Source organism: Ursus maritimus, unplaced genomic scaffold, assembly GCF_017311325.1.
Source record: "Ursus maritimus isolate PB19 unplaced genomic scaffold, ASM1731132v1 scaffold_1, whole genome shotgun sequence".
Taxonomy (NCBI): domain Eukaryota; kingdom Metazoa; phylum Chordata; class Mammalia; order Carnivora; family Ursidae; genus Ursus; species Ursus maritimus.
In genome coordinates, this window is record NW_024423343.1 from 86,215,673 (window position 1) to 86,234,084 (window position 18,412).

At 33.9% G+C, this 18,412-nt stretch overlaps 1 protein-coding gene across 1 annotated transcript in view; it reads left to right on the forward strand.

The window, feature by feature from the left end:
• Positions 1-18,412, forward strand: part of LRP1B (LDL receptor related protein 1B) — a 1,456,161-nt gene that overhangs the window by 1,164,694 nt on the left and 273,055 nt on the right. Inside the window, exons 43-46 of the mRNA XM_008695867.2 lie at positions 10,225-10,417; positions 11,050-11,175; positions 15,454-15,582; positions 17,805-17,924. Of these exons, the coding sequence (XP_008694089.2) occupies positions 10,225-10,417; positions 11,050-11,175; positions 15,454-15,582; positions 17,805-17,924 (568 nt within the window). The remainder of the gene's footprint in view (positions 1-10,224; positions 10,418-11,049; positions 11,176-15,453; positions 15,583-17,804; positions 17,925-18,412) is intronic.

Genomic DNA, 18,412 nt, shown 5'->3' on the forward strand with positions numbered 1-18,412 from the left:
ATATATATATATATATATATATCTCCAGTTGTTCCAACTCCATTTGTTGAAAAGACCACCTTTTCCTCATGGAATTATCTCTGTACCTTTGTGAAAAATTAAATAAGTATAACGAATAGGCTTTTCTGGATTTTTTTTTTATCTTTTTGCAAATTTTACAATCAGTTTGAGAATTTCAACAAAAATTTTGCTGAAATTTGAGATTTCACTGTATATACAGATAAATTATGGGCAAAATTGATATTTTAGTAGTAATGAATCTTGTGATTGATAAATATGGTATATTTTGTCTTATGTCTTCTTTAATTTTCTCATTAATATTTGTCAGTTTTCGGTATGCATATCTTGTGCACATTTTGTTAAATGTTTTTTTAAATATTTTATACTTATGTAGTTTTATTTTAGCTCTTTAATTTTGAAATAATTTGAGACATAATAAGTAAAAAAAAATAGTATGTATTGTATGCCCTTCCCTCATAATTCAATTATAACAATTATGCAGTTATAGTTGATATTAAACTATTAATTGATCTATAGATCTTTCTCAAATTTCAGTTGTACCAATGAAGTCTATTTTTCTGGACCAAGTTCCAGTCCTGGATTACACATTGCAATTAATTTTCCTGTTTCCTTATTTGCCTATAATCTAAGACATTGCCCAATCTTTTTCTAATTTTGTCTTGATACTTCTGAAGAGTACTGGCTTATTGTTTTAGAATGTCCCTCAATTTGGTTTATTTGATATTTTCTCATGATTTAATTCTGGTTAAAAGTTTTGGGAGAGAAACTACTATAGTAATATAGTGCCCTTCTTAGAGTATCACATCAAAAGACACAGAACAAGGGTATGTCTCATTGGAAGTGATGTTAAGTTTAATCACTTGGTTAAAGTAACATCTGATTCCACTGTAAAGGTACTCTTTTTGTCCCTACAAAATTAATAAATATTCTTGGGAAAAGACTTTTTGGATTTTAGCATTTGTCCATGATTCCTGACTGTAACAATTACTGTAGTCAATGTCAAGTGTTAGTTTTCGATTTCAATCAGTTCTTTCTACACTTTTTTTTAATTTTAAAACCACTGATTTATTTATTTATTTATTTATTTTTAATGATTTTTTTATTATATTATGTTAGTCACCATACAGTACATCCCCGGTTTCCGATGTAAGGCTCGATGATTCATTAGTTGTGTATAACACCCAGTGCACCATGCAATACGTGCCCTCCTTACTACCCATCACCGGTCTTTCTACACTTTTTAATTGGAAATCTCCCATAAGGAAGAACTTTACCTTGCCATCCTTCCATTTATTTATTTATCTTTTATTTTTTCAATTATTTATGTCAGTATGGAATCATAGAAATTTTTTATTCTATGCATTATAATATATTACTATTATTTTTTGTTACTCAAATTTTCCCATATATGGCCATTGAGAAGCTTTGCAAGTGGAATCCTGCATTCTCTTGACATGCCCCATCATTTTTCGAACAAGTCCTTATTTTCTGCCCTCTCAATATATTCCACACTCATACTTTTCCTGCCCCAGAGTATGTAATATTTAGTGTTGTTATTACAATTTCAATTTAATTTAATTTTAATTTCCAACTTTTTTTGCTAGTATATACAAATAAATTTTTCTTTCTATTCTCTGAACTTACTCAGCTCACCTATCAGTTCTGGTAAATTTTTTGTGGATTCCTTAGGATATTCTACATATATGAGCCTTTCATCTGCATCTCAGTCTGAATTGGGATCCAGATAAATTCCATATATTCCATATATTGTAAATCACTGATACATACTATTTTTTTAACTTATTATGTCTCTTTAATATTGTTATTTGGAATTTGTTATATGCAATTTCCTGCTGTAAAAACCGGGTAATATGGCTTGTCGAGTTTCAAAGTCTAGATTTTCATATTCCATGCTATGGCATTGTTTAACATCTTCAATTGTCCTTGTATTACCTGGACATTGTAGATATAATTGTATATATACGTATATATATATATATATATATATATATATATATACGTATATATACATATATATATATATATCTACTATATGTGTTTTTGTATATTTTTATAAAAAAATAAAATGTATTATTTTGGTAATGTAGCCTACATATTTATGTTTTAAGAGCAGATATTATATTTTGCTTTTTTTTTTTTTTCAGTTACCCTTATGCTGTCACAGTTAGGGGCATTGTTCCTGGAGCCTGGAATCAAATCACATCTCCACCACTTCTTCCTCTTCCTTCCTCTTTTTCTTTTTTAAACAGATTGACCAAAACACGATTTCATAGCATACAGTTCACCCATTTAAATTAAACATAAAATAATATGCTTATAAGATATTCGCAGAGTTGTGCAACTATTATCACAATTTTAGAACATTTCATCACACTACAGAGAAACCTTGCACCCTCAGCCATCAATCCTTGATTGTCCCTCCTCCCGTCCTTTGTCAACCATAAATCCATTTATTGTCTCTCTGGATTTGTGTATTCTGGACATTTCATATAAATAGAATCATGCAATATATATGGTCCTTTGTGACTAGCTTTTTTCACTAGCCCAATATTTTTGTAGTTCATTAATTTTATAACATACATAGTAGAGCTGGAAAAAGAAATTGAGTGTGACATAATAAAGGGAAGCAGGTTGTAGTAGGGAAATCAAGATAAATCTCCTTCATTGAAAAAGTGTTTTTGAGCTAATTCTTGAAAGGGGGTGAGCTGGTTGGCCAAGTGGGTATTTTGGGGAAGGGTCTCTCTCAGGCATAGAGAACAACCTGTGTAAAGACTTTATGTGTGCTTCATATATTTGAGACACAATCAGGAGAGCATTGTGGCCAGAATAGAGTGCAAATAGAATGCAGAATAGTAGGTGATAATTCCAGGAAGGTAGCAGGGGTCAAATCATATAAGACATCATAAATCATTTCAAGGACTGAAGAATCTTAAAGAAGATTAGATGTATAGATAGACTTACATCTGAATGTAAAAAGTTGTTACATTTTACTTACATTTTTTTGTGTTACTGTTAATTTTTTGAGTTTCTGCTTCATCTAATAGACTTCTATCGAATTAAATGAATTTTAAATTGAGACACATTTCTACAGTGTGTTTCTTTATTTTAAAGATTATAGGCAATGACATTTAACTGTGTAAGATTTTTTGCAATTCTAAAAATAAGCAGCATTTTATAAGAATATATTATCACTCAAGAAACTGATGACAGTGTTCACTTTTGAGGAAAAGGATGTGAGGTTGGGAATTGGAGGTGGAAAGGAATGTGTGCATGATTATTGCAATTGTTAAAAATAAGTTCAATGCATTTTGTATGTAAATTATGCTTCAGCTAAGTTGATTGAAAAGAAAACTGTATGTGTAGTAAGGAAGATGTGTATATGAAAGTATATGTACTCAATGCAGCCTGATCCTGCAGTAGTTTTCATTGAGTTTTAATTTTTTTCAACAGTTATGCATTTAACTTGATTAATAAAGAAGAATTTTAAGATGATATTACCACATATTTATGAAAATTCAAATAGAGTTTTATTAACTCACCTTGCTACCATTACATTTTTTTATAAATATTTTCACATTTATTGAAGTGACCTTGGAGTAGCCTGTGGCCACATGTATAAAATGTAATAGATATAATGTATCAGTAAAATAATAATATCATATATTATAATTTTATATATTATAAATAATAATATAAATAAATAAAAATGCTTAAGTAAACATTTTGGATATAATCTTCAATCACAAATCTTTCATCACTTTCTCGAAGTGACATTTAACAAATCAAATGGGTGTTATTTTTTTAGATCTTCATTTTTTTAATTTAAATTCAGTTAACCAAGGCATAGTACACCATTGGTTTTTGATATAATATTCAATGATTCATCAGTTCAGTGTAACACCCAGTACTCATCACATCACGTGCCCTCCTTAATGCCCATCACACAGTTACCTCATCCCCCCACCCACCTCCCTTTCCGCAACTCAAATGAAGGTTATTTTGTTGTTGTTGTTTTATTTTGTTTTGTTTTGGCTAGCAAATGTTTAGAATGTTTAGAACAGCAAATGTTTAGAATGTTTAGAACAGTGTGTTCCAAAGATATATAACCCCTCTCACATGTACAACAAACAAAAATCTTTGATTTCCAAAACTGGAAATCAGTTACAGTTCTGACACTCAAGGTGATAGGAGTTTCAGGACAGTCAGCTTCAATGTAATATGACTTGCTTAATTAAAATCACTGCTTTTTAATTTTCCCTCGAAGTTAATAAATTGGCATCATAACCTTTGTGACTCTTAGTAGAAATTTCCAGTTGACGTCTGACCAAAAAAATAAATGGAACTCAAGGATCTTACCAAAGCAGACATTAATTTTACCTCTAAGCACAGGTTGGTGATGTAATGGTCTCAGAAGTTGAAAAAGCATTCTTTACAAATGGAAATCTCTTGTAAAAGTTTATTTTTTAAGTTGATTCTTTATCATTTGTAACACTTTTGAAAATAGAAATAAGACTCGGAGTATTTTAAAATAGTACCTTTACAAGCTTATTTCATTGCTACCACATCATGCAAAAATAATTATACCAAACATTTATGAAAAGCTTACTATGTAACCATGCTAAGTGTTGTATGAATATTATTTAACAGTTTCTAAAATTTTTTGATACAAATTAATTCTGTTTTTGTTAAAGAAGAAGAAAGAAAGGTCCGGAGAAGTGAAATTACAATTTAGGTAGCAGAATAAGAAAAAGTTCAAAAACAGTCCCAAACATTCTGACTTCAGAGCCCAGGCTGATAATCCTAGGCCATACTTTCTTTACAAATGTAGTGTTGAATTAATTTGTTTCTACCCTTCACCTGTACAGTTTTATGCATACATACACACACTGGAAAACACATCTTCATGCTTACAAATAATCATCCTTTTGCGCAGGATATTTTTTTTTTACTTCTTACAATGTAACATCTAAAATAATATTTGATTTTTGTCAGATATTCAAAAAATCCCAATTTGAAAAATTAAGACTGGCATTTCAGTATAGCTTTGACATATGAGTTTTTATTTAATATATACTTCTTTGACTAGCCCTTCACTTCTTCTAGTAAAATATTAAAATGCCAGGAGAGTTGTATTTAGACAATGATCTAGACAGTAACAGCACTGAAATATTTATCAAAGGCATGAATGTGTTCCTGAGAAGATTATGCCTACAGTGTTTCAGTAAAACACAAATTTGGTAACAGAGTTTTACAAAGAAAAGATTATATCTTTCGGTACACAATCAAATAAAGTACAAAGCTGAGTTCAAAGTTCAGATAAATAGACCTTTAAAGAAGTAAGAAGCAAAAGAAAGAAACCCAAACACAAGAAGAAATGTTTTTTAATCACTCTTTTATTAACTGATTTGATAAATAATCATCTAATGTTAAATATGTTCTAAGCGCTTGAGTTACAAAAATGAAAAGATAAAATTGCTGGTTTCAAATATTTCAGTCTTGCCAGGGAGATGGATAAAATATAAGCTCTTATGATATTCTCTGTTGAATGTTATAATGAATGTGTGTAGAAACTGCCTGATTATGCAGAGGAAGGAGCTATTTGCTTTGGGCAGCAGAGAAAGGATTCTCAAGGAAGTCAAGTCACTCCTGAATGGGTCTCACAGTGTGGACATTTTGGGAAGGAATTCAAAGCAGAAAGGACTTACTGAAAAATAGATTCAGGTTTTTTTAAGTTTACTCTTTATTAATACTATCAGCTTTTGATTCTCAAACTGTCTAATATATCTTAATTAGAAATTTGGACAAACTATAACTTTATTACTGCAATCATATATGAAGGCATAATAATCAAAACATTAGAAACGCTCAAATTCCAGTTGGGAGTGGCTATAACACTTTGGGATATCACAGTTTATTCTTCTTTTTAGTCCTTTGTGTGACCCTAGGGAATATCTTCCCTAAAAAGCTGAGTCATTGCTTTTTAGTATCCCATTTTATAGATTAGGGGACTGAGTTCCAAGAAGGCAAATAGCTTATTTGGGGAAAAATAATGAACCTCAGAATAGGGTTCCTTTCTACTACTTCTCTCAGGCATATCCTCAAGATCTTTCCCCCACCTTCTTCCACCTGTTCTCTGCCCCAGCAGGCTTTCTTGTGGTCACCTGACTTGTCCTTTGGCATCTGATTGAGTATGGTCAACAGAGAGATCAGAAAGAAAGAGTATAAAATCAAAGTAATTCATTCTCTAATCTACCTCTATGACGGGTTTGCCTCTTTAACGGAGGCTGGTAACACATTAGGCAGTCTTTTAGATGGTTGCTCTGAGTGTTGTTCTTTTCAAATTTATTTGGACACTAATGACATTTTGATACCTTATATTCTTCACACTCACTCAGGCAAGTTAAATATAGCCAGCTATTCTTAAATTAGATATTTCTCAGTTTTGAGTTGTTGATTGACCACATCACCGATTCTCTCCAAAGTGAAAGCACGGCAGTTGTTTCTTTGCAACCTGTAACACTGTCATGCCTGACTGTGGCAGGGGCCAAGTTGTCATTTCCCATGATGATTGTTTACGATCCTGTAGGTGAGGCAATCAACTGGGGTGTTTGGAAGCTTCCTGTTCTTTTGGCTTTTAAATTGTTTGGTTTAACATTTAGTGTCTGGATGTTGGAAATAGGTTGTCTGGTTTATAAAACTGAATATTTTTGTAGTCTCTCATTGGTCCTAGTGCTTTCAATAAGGCACCAGGGAAGTTTCAAGATGGAATCATATGATTAGTGATTAAATTCCTGACACATAATTTCAAGTCTATGTGGCATCACCAATTTAATTGTCTATCTAGAGGAAACATGTGAGATTAAGTGACTGTGTCAAGAAACTGAGGGCTTCAGAGGGGAGGGGGCTGGGGGATTGGGATAGTCTGGTGATGGGTATTAAGGAGGGCACATATTGCATGGTGCACTGGGTGTTATACGCAAATAATGAATCATGGAACATTGCATCAAAAACTGGGGATGTACTGTATGGTGACTAATATAACAAAATAAAAATTATTAAAAAAATTAAAAAAAAGAAATGCATTTTCTGAATGAACATGAATTATTATTTTGAAACATGAGCCTATTTATAGGTTCAAGGTGAAAATGCCTCAAAATTATACCATAATGGTATATTACCATATAATATGGTAAAGTGCAATTTATGATGACAAAGCTTCTGCACTGTAAATAAAGATGCTGATTAGGCTTACAAGGTGCAGTATTTGTGAACTTATGATAAAAATATTTTAACATGGAGATGAGAAAGTATAATTCAGTGGATTTCACGTGTCTGTTCCACATAGAACTCTAACCAGTGAAATGAGATGTCTGGTGTCAGCTCAATTCTTAGTAGAACCTATTGTACCCTATTAAAGCAACATGCATAATTATAGACTGAGTTTAATGTTGATTTTTTCCTTCTTCTCTGTGTCAGCAGAAGTAGAGAAGTAAACTACTAGACTCAATCAGTGTCAAAATTCATAAAAGTTGCTGTACACCAAATAGACTTTTGGTAACAACATAGAAAAACTTTCATTGTCTAAAGCCTAGCTATTTGTTACCAATTTAAAAACCAACTAATTTTATTTATGTCTATTAAAATTTTGTTTTCAAAATTTTGAGTGATTCATCAAATGTGTATTATGTTCATGCAAAATATGATACTGGATAGAAAAGGGAATCAAAAGTATTAGTATACTTCCTAACTTGAAGGAGCATAGATAAAATAATAAAGACAGCGCATATATGCTAATATTAAAGAATTTCTCTACTTTCTTTAAGGAAAATTTTTTTTAAAAGATTTTATTTACTTGAGAGAAAGTGAGCGAGAGACAGCACAAGCTGGGGAAGGGGCAGAGGGAAAGGGAGAAGCAGACTCCCCACTGAGCAGGAAGCCCTATGTGGGGATCCATCTCAGTTGCCCTGGGATCATGACCGGGGCCAAAGGCAAAAGCTTAACCAACTGAGCTACCCAGGCACCCCTAAGTCAAATTTTATATATAAAATTGAAATCAGATCTCAGTTGTTTTGGGTCTGAAATCACTTAATAAATCTGTGACCTTGGGTTGATTGTATAACCTTGTTAAGCTTCAATCCTCATCAGTGAATGTGAGATGAAATGGTCTCTATCTGTTACTGTGAAGATTGAAATTAGGTTTTATACATGTAATGCATACACATCCTGTGCATTGTAAGCATTTGTGAAGTGTTAGCTTTTACTGTTTACAAAGAAAGAAGAAAGAAAGAAAGAAAGAAAGAAAGAAAGAAAGAAAGAAAGAAAGAAAGAAAGAAAGAAAGAAAGAAAATTGGTAAAAGAACTAATGAACGAGGGAAAAGCCTCAGGAGTCTTGATAAAAAGTGAAGTAGGAAGTCCTTCATTTGCAGATACTGCTCTGCTATTTGCATTCTTCCTCACCCTTCTTAAAACATCAAGTGTTATCTTTTTTTTTTTTTTGGACAAATGCAGCTGATCTTAATTGGTCTCTCTGCAGCTCTTTTGTTTTTATCTAGTCTAGTCTCTACACCAGAGGCAGAATAATCTTTAAAACTACGAACCAATAATGATATTAATGTGTTTTAAAAACATGAGTGATTTCCTATAACCTTCAGAACAAAACTCAGATTCATAATCTTGGTCTGTAAGAAGGAAGGCCCTATACATTTGCCCTTCTCACCACGCTCTTCATGGGATCGTCTTAGATGTCTGAGTGACCCTCATGCTCACTTAACCTTTGTTCATTTTCCCCACATTTTCTGTTCCCCTCTGAACATGTACTCCCTCTGCTTGAAGCCCTTCCTTCTTTCTGTTTTCCTCTCCTATTGATTATTCATCGTTTCCTTTCTTAGGAAAATCTTCCCAGATAGCACATTAGAGCAGCTATCATTTTTACACTCTCATAGCAAACAATCTTTCCTTCATCATTTTGATTTTTTAAAAAATATTTATTGAAATGTAAAGTAGATATAAATCTTAAAGCTTGGATCCTCTAAGAGGAAGGAGTGAAACTGTTGGCTTCATCAGCCCGTGCTTCTATAACAAAATACCATTGACTGGGTGGCTTAAGGAATAGACATTTATTTCTTGCAGTTCTAGAGGCTGAGAAATCAAGATCAGGGTGCCAATATCATCAGGTTCAGGTGACAGCCCTCTTTCTGGCTTTCAGTGACTGCCTTCTTCCTGGGAGTTGGGTGGGGGGGAGGGGGGGTTGTAGAGAGAAAATATATATTCTTAATTCAAAATGATGAATAATTATATCTCTGTGGTAAGATTATTTGTTTTCTTTCTATATTTTTCATGTCACATTCTCTCTTCTGGTTGTGTGAGCTGACACTCTGCCCTGCGAGATCTAACCACATTGTCATCCTTTAGTTCGCGGCCCTGTCCCACTCAGCGAGTTGTTTCCATTCTGTCAGGTTCTTTTGTGCTATGCTGCTACCTGAATCTCTCTCAGGCTGTTAGCCGTGGCCATCAGGAGACTCACTCAGTTTACTTCCTAAATTAATTAGGAATCCTTGTCCTTTGTTACCTGATGTCCCATGTGCTGAAAAGCCTTGTTTTAGATATTTTATTCAGTTTCTTAGTTGTTTCGTTGAGAAGGTAAATCTAGCCCTTTCTTTTGGTCTAAGTAGCAGGTTTGTCTTTACTTTTAAACTTTTATTGCCAATACGTGTATATCTGGTTCAACCATTCATGGTGAAAACTTCCTGAAGGAAAAACCTGTGTCTTATAGTTCTTTATATTCCTTTTATAGTTTTGAGAGCTTGATGGGTGTTCACTGGATGTCTGATGATTTTTAATGAAGATAGATGTTTATTAGTAACCATAATCTCGTATTTTTGACGTGGTGATTTTGTTTTGTAATACTGAAAAAATGCAGTTGCTTATATGAACTGAATGATTAGTTAATGGAAATACACTTAAAATGTTAAATAAATACATTGTAAGCACTAAGAATGATTGAAACATTTAAAATAAGCTATTAAGAATTTTATGATAATACATTTACTAAAATGCATTTTTTTCTGATGATTTTTATTGATTAAATCCAACTAATTTTTAAAAATTTTTTGGAGCAAAAATAGTTGCGGGTATAGGAATGTCTATCTATTCATTTAATGCATATACTCAAATTTATTTCAGGTGATTGTCAAATCTGGGCCAGGAACTTTCCTCAGTTTAGCTGTTTATGACAATTATATCTTCTGGTCAGACTGGGGAAGAAGAGCTATTCTGCGTTCCAACAAGTACACAGGAGGAGATACAAAAGTTCTTCGTTCTGATATTCCACATCAACCAATGGGAATCATAGCTGTTGCCAATGACACCAATAGCTGTAAGTTACACTAAAAACTAAACGTATTTCTTAATTACATAATCTCTCAAAAAATTATGTTTTCTAGTAGTACTTAGTTAGATTTTATTTTCTTACAGTTCCTGGAGCTAGTGTTCAGGATTTGACTATTCAATATATTAAAATTATCTGAAATGCTCAAGGTAACTTCTGTAGTTCCTAATTTATCACCAGAAGAACAATTTCTTTTCAATCACTTGTTTCTGGAAATTTATTCTCTCTCACTCTCAATCTTTGAATAGTCAAATCAGGTTGTTTCCATGAAAATAATACTTCTTGATAAATACGCTTTACATCTGGGCTTAAAAGTTCTTTAATCACTGGACTACCTACAAAAATTGCAGCCTGAAGTGTCAGTATGTTTTTAAGTGGTACTAGTTCATTCAGTGCCATGGCATCCTTGACAAATGTTCTCGAAGATGTAGTGACTTGCATGTTACATGTTTTTCTAATGTTCTTATAGCTGTTGTGATGTTTGGATTTTCAAAAGTCCTGAATCTTCCTTGCTTATATCTTTGTGAGACGGGGACAGCCTAACAGTTTGCTCTTAATCTCTATCTAACATAAATAGAAATTCAATATAAAATGTTACCAATAAAGCCTCTTCATTGCAGGTGAACTTTCTCCATGTTCATTATTAAATGGAGGTTGCCATGACCTGTGCCTTTTAACTCCTAATGGGAGAGTGAATTGTTCCTGCAGGGGGGATCGAATATTGCTAGATGACAACAGATGTGTGAGTAAGTAAAGACAATTGAAATATGAAATATGACATATGACACGATGACTCAAAAGGCACACATGGACATTAAAATTGTTTTAGTGTTCATGAAGTTGTATTCTCCTCCAATCTTAGGGGCCCAGTTGGCATATCTCTCTTGTCTAAAAAGAACTCGATCACCATTCTACTTGGTTGTAACACTATATGATAGATAATGATAACCAGAACAGTGACAAATGATGTACCCCCTATTGTGGGCTGGAAGGTGTTGGATTAGTTAAAGATACCTGCAAATCATCTGAAAAGTTGTGGTTACAACTTTGAGAATTAAGTCAATAGCAAAATTAATTAAAGCTGAAATAAACCAGTACATAGGCAGTAGATCAGTAGCCTTGTAGTAAAACCACTCAGTCCATCACAGTATGTAAATGAGAGAGAATGGCTTATGCAGCTTATCTGTAATCATTTCCAAACGGTTAATTAAGAATGTAACATTGCAGCCTTGCATGATGTTTATACCTCCCAATCTTTAATTAGTACCATTACAGTATACACTTATTAGCAGCTAAGTTTTCAAACTGTTTTCAAAATAAATAAGGGTTCAAGTGTTCCAATATTGCCATGAGAAATTAGCCAACAACATAAAGAATGTTAATTTTTCTTTAAGACTATTTGTATATAGGGGCGCCTGGGTGGCACAGAGGTTAAGCGTCTGCCTTCAGCTCAGGGCGTGATCCCGGCGTTCTGGGATCGAGCCCCACATCAGGCTCCTCCGCTATGAGCCTGCTTCTTCCTCTCCCACTCCCCCTGCTTGTGTTCCCTCTCTCGCTGGTTGTCTCTATCTCTGTCAAATAAATAAATAAAATCTTAAAAAAAAAAAAAAGACTATTTGTATATAAGGAAGACAAGAGACAAACATCTTGTTGGAAACTGGTGAACTCACTCTCAGGATGTGGCAATTGTTTTGCTTTTTTTTTTCTCTTCTCTGTATCTTCATGTTATATCTTCATTTTAGAAAATCAACAGAGCTGGATATGTGTACATTATAAAAATAAGTATCAGATGGTGTAAGTATATTTCATTTTTATCCTCAGTCTTCTTTTGGTCTTTATTTACCAGGAGGATCTTCTCTTTTATCTGTTGTGTACTTTAATACAAGCACTTTAACATCGTTTACTTTGAAAACCATTGCACCTAAGACAAGAATATACACATATCTTTTCACTTTGCAAATTGGTACCACAACCTAAAGGGCACCTCTTAGTGAAAAGAAGTAAAAGACTTTTAAGACTGTGCCAAAGCAAACAAGGGAATGATGCGTTTGGCCAGTGAACTTTAAATGAAGACAGCCAATTTTAATAATTTGGGCCACAAATTCCCATATTTCTTAGTAACCTAACACTTCCTTGAATTGCTCAGGCAATTGCTTAAACTCCCTCTTTCAGTTTGCTCTGTGGTTTCAGCTGTAATGGTCTGGATCTGATGCCATCTGTAAGTCTGGAGTGTTAGCCATGCATTAGAATCACTCATGTTTCTTTCACAGGTCATTGCAGGCCAGTAGAAAAGCAATGCCTTTAGTCAAAACAGCAAGGCTTATTTGTATACAGTGGATGCCTGTCCTTGCTCCAAAATAGATTAGATACATCTGTCCCTACTAAGCCACCTGCTTCTCTCTATTGATGAGAAGGAATGAATCAGAAAGAAAACTATCTTTTAAACAACCATAGTTGTATTCACATGCATCTGTAGAGTGATATTGGATTCCTCAGAGCTGACAGACCTTTATAGAAGCATCCTGTATCCATGGTGCATTCATATTGAAATCCTGTGGTCCAGCAGAGAGATTGGAGAGTAACTTCTTGTCAAATGAATCTTTGGGAAATGAGGATGTTTCTGACATATCTATGTCCACATCTGAATTAGTTCACCCAGAGCAGTTCATGAATGTTAATGGCAGTGTTGAAGGGGTGAAAGGCCATTTACTAACACCTCCCTCAGGACAAGGGAGGGAAAACCATGTGTTGTCATAACTCTTGACAGAAAGATTAGGCAATTCCATTTTACACAACGTTCCTAATCTTATCAACATCCACGACAGAAATAAGAATAACAAATATAATTGAAGTAATTACCTTGTAAGAGAATTAGAGANNTGAACCACATTTTTGTGTCTGCAAAGAAGCATAAAACACTCAATGCTATTTCAAATGAACATACCTAAGCAAGAATTGTGCTTATATAAGGTTTGATTTTACATAATAAAAACATTTTTGTTGTGAATATTTTTCCCTCAGAGGCATAATGATTATAAAAGCAAAATTTGCATTTTCAATCATAACAGTTACTTTTCATTAGAAGTGAGAAGTTAAGATGTGTTGAAAGTAGGCAGAATAAGTTGGGAAAGTCTATAGCCTCTCAGTAAGTGAATTTTGTTCAGTTCATGCTCAAATGTGCAGTAATGCCAGTACCCTTCTTAACAGTTGTTTCTTTGAAGTGAATGATATTTTTAGACTTTTAAATTCTTTGTTACTTTCTCTAAAATGATTTTCTACCTGAACAGTCAAATTTAGTCTTCACCAAGAAAAAAAAAAAAAAAAACTTTTTTGGAAAGTGAAAAAAAAAAAAGAACAAAAAAAAAAGAGTTCAGTTAGAAGTCATAAGTAGATAAATAGATAATCTGTAAAAATGAGATAAATTCTAGGAATAATAAAAAATAAAACACTGGAAACTTCAAATAGTATTAGTAGCTGTGTAATTGAATATTTCTAAAATACAGCTTTGGAAAGAAATTGATAGTAAATTATAAAATTAAGCTATGTTTTCTGCATTAGTAGAGATAAATGAACTCCAATTATCTCCAAAATAATTAGCATGACTGGATTTCACTGTACAGTTATTTGACAAGCAATGGAGTGAGTACAAGGAAGCAAACAACACATAATGCAACCACAAAATTAGATTCCAAATGTTTGCTGGTGAATTTATTACTTAAGAATAAAAATAGGTCCATTTTCCCCAGGAGAGATCTTTCTAAAACAGGGGTCATACTAGCATTCCAGGGATGAAACCTAGCTATAGAAAGATGTTTTTTTGTTTGTGTGTGTGTTTGTTGTTTGTTTGTATTTACTGCTATTGGTCTGGGCTCACAGATTCAGCAAGTTACATAAAAACCCAGACTTTTAATTTCTTAGAAAATCTTGAGATTTAGAAGTTGGGACATTATGGCCCTGGTCATTTGGAGCCCAGCAGCTTCTGGTGCACATGCTTTTCGGTTGATCAGAGTCCACCAGTTCAACCCATAGTTTCTTGTGCGTCTCGGGGAGTAGTGGCTGGCCCTGTGCTGCCCCCAGTGCCTCTCATCATGGATAGAACATGAGGCCGATGAGGGCACTTGCAGCAATTCCAGTACTTCTGAATGGTGAAAGCCGCTACAGAGACTTCTTAAAAAGGTAGCTGGGGAGGAAGATTAGTTGGAGCCAGATTTAGATGAGGTGAATCAAGTCAAGCATTAAAAATGGGAACTCCTCAGGGCGCCTGGGTGGCTCAGTCGTTGGGCGTCTGCCTTCGGCTCAGGGCGTGATCCCGGCGTTCTGGGGCGTTCTGGGATCGAGCCCCACATCAAGCTCCTCCGCTGGGAGCCTGCTTCTTCCTCTCCCACTCCCCTTGCTTGTGTTCCCTCTCTAGCTGGCTGTCTCTATCTCTGTCAAATAAATAAATAAAATCTTTAAAAAAAAAATGGGAACTCCACACCTGAAACTAATGTAATATTGAGCGTCAACTCTCCTCAAACAAAAATAAAGAAATAAAAATAAGAACTCTATATACTGGAAAATTTCAATGTACTGAAGAATATATTATAGTTTCCAATTAGGGAACACACAAAAAACCTCTCTCAATATGCACAGAGTTCCTTTAACTGGCTCATTTTTACTATTTATTTTTAAGGTAGACTGCTAAGCAAGATGCATAAGTATAGTCACCCAAATTTAAGCCCACTTTTCTTTCCACACATATACAGTCACAAAATAATTAGAAAAATACACAAATAGGTATAAAAGAAAAATGAAGTGAGGCAACTCCCAAAATTTTAGAAAAGAAATGTAAAAACAGCAAACAAAAAGGTGTTCCTTTTAATTGTTTTATAAAGAAATGCCATAAACCATTGCCCTTCATTTATTTGATTTTATATTTTGATAAATTTTAGTTTAGTTTTATAGTGAAGATTAAGGGGAACAATTGTCATGGTATCAGAAATGTTTGTTATTGAGTCAAAACACTGACTTTTTTTCCCTTTCAGCTAAAAATTCATCTTGCAACATGTATTCAGAGTTTGAGTGTGGAAACGGAGAGTGTATTGACTATCAGCTCACCTGTGATGGCGCGCCTCACTGCAAGGATAAGTCGGATGAAAAACTGCTCTACTGTGGTAAGTGTCTCATATGAGATGTATGTCCTCACTTCAGAGAGAAGTTTGTAAATTATTTTCATAGTTTTTGATTTGATTGCCTCCATTTAGTTTACAAATATGATTTCCTTAATGTCTCTCATTAACATGTAGGTCTAAGGTAATTGATTTTGGCTTTGTGTTCTTGTTCAAAAGGGATTCCTTATGTCCTATTTGGGACCCACCGTATTCAGTGAAGAATTTCCTCATGGCTTCCCACCTACAAAGCGCAAGTTTAAATACAAAAGGGGCCTTTCTTTTAAGCTGTCTAGTTACTCATCATGTAGCGATAGGTTTTAGGCTTACATTCCTAAAAACGTAAGGCAGAAATATTAGTTATTGGTGGGTATTATAAGCTTACCCTGCAACAAAGGTTACTGTCAGTCAATAATAGCATGTTGTTAAGCTGATATCAAGTGTTGTCCTTATTCTTGCCTCCAGGATTAGCCCAGGTTGAGTGTCTTCGGGTGCAAAGGCTGATGGCATTAGCCATCCTCCTCATCAAACATGCAATTCCTCCAGCTGTTCCTCTGTGGGTGACTCTAAGTGATAGCAACCTTTCACTCTCTGATGGGAGTAGAGATTGGCTTTTTGAGTCCAGTAAGCAACTGATATTTGCCTTCACAACAATAGTTTTCCTGGAACGTTGTATACGTGTAACCATTAATGGTTATTGTAGAATTGTTCCAGATTATTTCTAAATTGGTATGATTTATTTTTGCATTCTAATATTAGAGTATTGGTATTGTGTGCTCTGTAAAAATCAGGAATCTGTACGTGGAATTGCTATATTTGGTTTCTACTTTTCTCCTTTGTTCTGTTAGATAATAATTATACCTAAATAATCAAAGAATGGTTAAAGTAAGAGAAAGGTAAAGTTTGGGAAATTCGCAGGCAGTTCTCTTATTCATTTATGTTACAGGATCACACGCTTTCAGTTAAAAGGATAGTCAGATGTAATTTGCCCATGACTGATCTCTAACTAAAATTTTAGTGAATTTACCTCAAATGGCATATTCATTGGAATGAATGGCTATACCCAATGCACTATGAAAATATTAAAGGATATAAAAATGTAATAATAATTAACTTGAAAATTTGCATTTATTATGAATTGTCTTGAGAATATATTTCACATTATTTTTACCTTCTGAGAAGCAAGATAATATTCACATGAGCAGGGGTTGGTGACCTTTATCTGCAAAAGGTTAGCTAGTTAAGTATTTTAGGTTTTGTGGACCAGAAATGCTCTTTGTGAAATATCTTTATTTAAAAAATTTGTTTTACAATTATTTTCAAATATAAAAACCATTCTTAGTGTCAGAGCTATATAAAAACAGGCTCCCAGGCTGCATTTGGCCTGTGGGCTCTAGTTTGACAACCCTAGGTGTAGATTCGAGGCTTTGTTATCACACCTGAGGTTAAATCTTTGTTCCTAAACCTACTGGTGTATGACTAGTATGAGCAAGGGTACTTCTCCATATTTTAGTTCCTCACTACAAAACAAACCTAGTTTGAATGTTGGTTTAGAGCACTAAATAAACAAATGTATGTTTACATTTGCTCCATATAGAGAGAGGCACAAAATTAGTGTTCGGTAAATGGCAGTTATTATTATTCTAAGTGGTACCTTATGCCCGAAATCAGAAAATGTCAGGAGACTCTCTTTAAGGTAAATAGAATTCAGGAGGCAATTATTCTTCTCCTTAGGAAATTCTGGTAGACATTTTTAGATGATTTTTAAGAGAAATTTATGGATATTTAGGTAACCCTCTGATTCACTGATTCAGGAATACATATTTTGCCACTTTTTTTTTCTTGTTATAAAAGCCTTATGAAATGCAAAGGAGATAGGTGTTGAGAGTGTCTTATGACTTTTGAGGTACAGACCTATTTCTCGAGAGTTGAATATATGTTTATTTCTATGCTGATGGAAATATCAGAAACAATAATGTGGGTATAATTTGAAGACATCTCCAAGTATGAATCACTGAAGTTAAAGCACTCAGTCAAAAAGGTCTTTAATGAATGAATTAGTTGATAATGCATGAATTTTCTAATCCAGAACTTTGATTCTGCACAGTGCTTTTTTTATAGATCTATGATGATCCAATCATTATGAAATGAGAACTCATCTGTGATTTTCTTTTTAGTAAAAATATCTCTATAAGACCTCCAATTATGTTTCTGCTTTTCTTTATAAGAAAACAGAAGCTGTCGAAGAGGTTTCAAGCCCTGCTACAATCGTCGTTGCATTCCTCATAGCAAGTTATGTGATGGTGAAAATGACTGTGGGGACAATTCTGATGAATTGGACTGTAAAGGTAAATGTATGCAGTATCAGCCTAGGAATATCATTATGCTAAGTGTTTCCTGAACTTTTCCACCGTGTGTTCCTGAGAGCAGAGTTGTTTCACCCTTTTGGTATATGGCATCTGCTAATATAGATGGACCACACTTTGTTAATTGCTGTTGGAGAGGAGTTATTGGAGTTCTCTGAAATTATGACTATATTCTCTATTCTGGTTTCTATCCCTTTGCTCACTTCAAAACTCTCATCATTTCTCACCTCTTCAGTTCTACTGCCATGCTTATGGGACATTTCTTCCGGCATATGGAATACTGAATGTACTGCTCCAAAAATGCTCTCCTTCACTTCTCATATCTGTTTTTCAAATGGCCTCATCCTTTCCCTAACGATTAGACAGGAAACTTTGGTATTATCCTTGATTCCTCTTTCTACCATATTTTATCACCCACCTGTCCACATATCAGTAAATCATCCAATTCTTTGAAATATCTTCACTTTCAA